The sequence below is a fragment of the Myotis brandtii genome, unplaced genomic scaffold (assembly GCF_000412655.1).
Source record: "Myotis brandtii unplaced genomic scaffold, ASM41265v1 scaffold897, whole genome shotgun sequence".
Classification (NCBI taxonomy): Eukaryota; Metazoa; Chordata; class Mammalia; order Chiroptera; family Vespertilionidae; genus Myotis; species Myotis brandtii.
This window is the reverse complement of record NW_005371679.1, coordinates 261,934-266,372: the sequence shown is the minus strand read 5'-3', so window position 1 is coordinate 266,372 and position 4,439 is coordinate 261,934. Positions and strand designations below refer to the sequence as shown.

Below are 4,439 nucleotides of genomic sequence, written 5' to 3'. Positions count from 1 at the left end.
CATCTGATTGTAAATGTTCTGTGTTTATTGTGGGGAATTTAGGAAGCGGCGGCTCATCCTGCAACTCGAAAGAGGAGACCAAAAGCCACAGAAGACGCAGAGGAAACCAGTCAACGGAAGAAAAGGAAGTTTCGGGCGAGCCTGTGACGACTGCCCTTGGCCCGGAGGGAGGCACAGACGCTGGGCCCGCCCGGAACAGCCCGGGGAAGTTTACAAAGACAAAGGAACTGGACACAACCTGTGGAGGAGAGTGGGCGGGCAGGTCCCGGCGGGCAGAACAAAAAGTCAACACGCTGCCAAACACCAGAGGGAAGAAGATGCGAGGACCAGGCCGCCCAGAAAGAAAAGGAGGAAGATAGTTCGAAGGAGCAACACAAAACTGTGCAGAGCTGAAGGATTAGAAGGGCCCGCCAGGGCTGAAGGAAGAGCCCACAGCTTCCAGAAGGGGAAACTGGCCACGTGCAAAGAACCGGAAGAGACAGGCTCGCCCTAGCCGGTGTGGCCCAGTGGATAGAGCGTCGGCCTGCAGACTGGAGGGTCCCGGGTTCAATTCCAGTCAAGGGCACATGCCCGGGTTTCAGGCTCGATCCCCAGTAGGGGGCGTGCAGGAGGCAGCCCATCCATGATTCTCTCATCATTGATGTTTCTATCTCTCCGTCTCCCTTCCTCTCTGAAATCCATAAAAATATATTTAAAAAAAAAAGAGAGAGAGAGACAGGCTCTGGGTTTCTCAACAGAGACTAGACATCAGTGCAGCAAGACCTGAGATTTTCTAGGAATAATTTCCAACGTAGGAACTTCTAAACCCAGGTAAGCTCACTCCAGTGTGAAGGTGGAATAAAGGCATTTCAGACAATCTACCCTGGGATGTCCACCTCTTACAAACCCTTTCTCAAAACTCCTGGAAGAGCCCTAACTGGTTTGGCTCAGTGGATAGAGCGTCGGCCTGCGGACTCAAGGATCCCGGGTTCGATTCCGGCCAAGGGCATGTACCTTGGTTGCAGGCACATCCCCAGTAGGGAGTGTGCAGGAGGCAGCTGATCGATGTTTCTAACTCTCTATCCCTCTCCCTTCCTCTCTGTAAAAAATCAATAAAATATATTTTTTTAAAAATGATCTCTTCAAGTACGAGCTAATGGCTACATAGTATTCCACCAAATGGATATGCTTCTTAACCAACCCCAACTTTGGAACATTTAAGTGTTTTGGGGCTGGGCTGGCGTGGCTCAATGGTTGAGTATCAACCCATGAACCAGGAGGTCAGGATTCGATTCCCAGTCAGGGCACATGCCCAGGTTGTGGGCTCGATCCCCAGTGTAGGGCGTGCAGGAGGCAGTTCATCCATCATTCTCTCTCATCATTGATGCTTCTCTCTCTCCGTCTCCCTTCCTCTCTGAAAGTGTTCCGGGGTTTTTGGTCTTTTATAAACCACATGGCAATGAACGTCCTTACAGATCCAGCTTCCCCTTCTAGTCTCCGTCGTGGGAGTCCCCTGCTTTAAAGCTGGTAACACCTGCATCTCCCTCCCCTTCTGCCCCGTGGGCTGGCTAGACAGGTAGACATTTCACAGAGGGGTTCTCTGGGCTCAGGCGGGGTCCCCAAGGCGACGCAGCAGGTAGAAGGCAGGCGTCGGCGCCCCAGCACAGTAGCCTCTTCTGAAAGTGCTAACATCCAAACCCGCCAACTTCGCCGGAAGTCTGGGTCCTTCCCTGGTCCTTCCCCACCTCCTCAGTGCCTGTGGGCCTCACTCCCGATCCCTCCTGCGCTCACCACTCTGCCATGCCTGCGCTCACCAACGCCCTGGGCCGGGTCAGCCTGGAGGCTTTCACCACCCAGGGCGATACTTCCATGGACTTCCTAATGGCGCAATGTCGGGCCCCGCCAGCCTGGCCGCCCTCCGTACCTGCATGGAGCCGTAGACCTCGGAGCCCTCAAACATGAGCTTGAAGTAGCTCAGGCTGCTCACGGCGGCCTGCCAGGGCAGGTATTCCTTCTCATTGATCAGGAAGAGGGTGTTGCCCAGCGCCAGGGTGACGGGGACCTGGCGGGCACTGGGGATCAAACAGAGGGGCTCAAGTTAGCACCCCAGTTACTCCTCTCTGGAAACCCCAGCCGCCTCCTGGAGCCTGAGGTCCCAGAGCCCCAAGTGAGCCAGCTCGAGCGTTCGCTGGGGTGGGGAATGTGGGTGCTGGGCGGTTCCACACACAAGGCCAGCCAGGCCCTGCCCTCACCCATTGCCAGTCACAATCCCTTGCTTATTGTCCCCATTTCAAAGATGAGGCCCTAGCCGGTTTGGCTCAGTGGATAGAGCGTTGGCCCTGGGACTGAAGGGTCCTGGGTTCGGTTCTGGTCAAGGCACGTAGCTCAGTTGCAGATTTGATCCCTGGCCCTATCAGACCCAGGGTTTCTCACTATGGACACACACTTGCTCACGGCACAAGGTCTTCCCGGCAGAGCCCGTCTGGGCCCGAGGAGGAAGGTGACGACACTCACCTGGCCAGGTCAAAGGCGTCATGGATGACTTGCGCCCGATTGAGGACCGGGATGACCTAGAAGGAGCAACACAGGGTGTGACCTCAGGCCATGACCTCGGGCTGGGCCTGGGGCAGGGGGCCGGGTCGAGGTGGCAGATACCCACCGACAGGTCTCTCTGCAGCTGAGCCTGAATCTTATTCCAGTTGTCTGTGTCGTAGTTCACCTGGTAATAGCCCGTCACATTGACGTTCAGCAGGACCCACTCGTTTGTGGTTTTGAACATTGTCTCAGCTGTGGGGGGAGAGACCAGAGCTGGGGTGGGGTAGCTCAGAAGACTCGAGGCTGACCCTTGACCCTCCTCCCTCCAGCAAGAGCAGCCTCGTGCAGCCAGGCAACAGCCGGCCACCAGCCTCTGGGGCAAAGCCGAGGGGAGGGGCGGGGAAGGGACGGCGACAGGCTGCCCGGCCGACCTCTACCTCTGGCTGGCTGGTGACCTCGGACAGACCACATGCCATGCCTGAACCTCAGTGCCTGCCCTGCCTCCCAGAGCTCCATGTGCCCGGGCCAGTGCCAGCTACCTGGATACCTCTGCCCTCACACCTCCAGTCCACTCAGACTCCCATCCAGGCAGCCCCCTGGCCCAGCCCGTCTCTTCTGTGGGGCTGAGCATCCCCTCCCCCCTGCTCTCCCTTCTAGCCTTTCTCCGGGCAGCCAGAGGGGACCCGTTCACACCTGCAGGTCAGACCCAATCATCTGCCAACTTCCCAGCTGCCCCAGCTCCTCCTGGCCCGTGTCTCCTGCATCCTGCAGGGACGGCTGCTCTGTCCCCATGTTCTCTCCTGCCTTCATGCCTTGCACTTGCTCTTTCCTCTGCCTGAAATGCTTTTCTTTTCTTTTTTTTCTATTTTAAAATATATTTTTATTGCTTTCAGAGAGGAAAGGAGAGGGAGAGAGAGATAGAAACATCAATGATGAGAGAGAATCATCGATCGGCTGCCTCCTGCACGTCCCCTACTAGGGATCGAGCTCGCAACCCGGGCCTATGCCCTTGGCTAGAATCGAACCCGGGACCCTTCAGTCTGCAGGCTGACGCTCAATCCACTGAGCCAAGCCAGCTGGGGCCTGAAATGCTTTCCTATGCCACCATTAGCCTAGCTAACTGCTACTTTTCCTCTAAGACTCAGGTCACCTCCTCCGGGAAGTCTTCCCTGACCTCTCCATGAAGTTGAATCTCCCTTAATCCCAGCTCCTGGCCCCTGTGCCCAAGTAGCCCAGAGGCCAGACACGCCTCTGTGAAAGCACTCAGCACAGCTCGGGAAAGTTTTAATTGCTTGTCTTCCTTCCATAGGCAGCCGTGGCCTAGGGCAGAAGATGACTTGCCTTGACCTTGGCTTCCTCAGGGCCTGGCGCTGTCTAAAACATTTCGTGGGGATTGTCTCCTTTAATGCTCACACAATCCCGTGGGGGTAGATACTGAACAGCCCCATTTTATAGGTGAACAAATGGAGACCAGACAGGGATGGTAACTTGCTCAGGGTCACAAAGCTGGGCAGCAACAGCAGAGTAGAGATTAGAACCAAAGAAGGCAGGCCCGGCCAGTGTGGCTCAGTGGTTGAGCATCGACCTACGAACCAGGAGGTCATGGACTGATTCCTGGTCAGGACATGTGCCCGGGTTATAGCTCTAGCCCCAGTAGGGGGCGTGCAGGAGGCAGCCGATCCATGATTCTCTCTCATCATTGATGCTTCTATCTTTCTCTCCCCCTCCCTCCCTCTCTGAAATCAATAAAAATATATTAAATAATTTTTTTAAAAGAACCAAAGAAGGCAGCTCCATTTGGGGAGTGAAGTGATGAAGGAGCCGAAACCGGTGTGGCTCAGTGGATAGAGCGTCGGCCTGCGGACTGAAGGGTCCCAGGTTCGATTCCGGTCAAGGGCATGTACCTGGGTTGCGGGCACATCCCC

The 4,439-nt window shown here is 55.9% G+C and overlaps 1 protein-coding gene across 1 annotated transcript in view; it reads right to left on the bottom strand.

Annotated features, from left to right (window-relative positions):
* ANPEP (alanyl (membrane) aminopeptidase) overlaps window positions 1-4,439 on the bottom strand; it is a 17,996-nt gene that overhangs the window by 8,118 nt on the left and 5,439 nt on the right. Inside the window, exons 7-9 of the mRNA XM_005885203.2 lie at window positions 2,639-2,945; window positions 2,494-2,549; window positions 1,904-2,051 (exon numbers count right to left, since the gene is read on the bottom strand). Coding sequence (XP_005885265.1) covers window positions 1,904-2,051; window positions 2,494-2,549; window positions 2,639-2,945 — 511 coding nt within the window. The remainder of the gene's footprint in view (window positions 1-1,903; window positions 2,052-2,493; window positions 2,550-2,638; window positions 2,946-4,439) is intronic.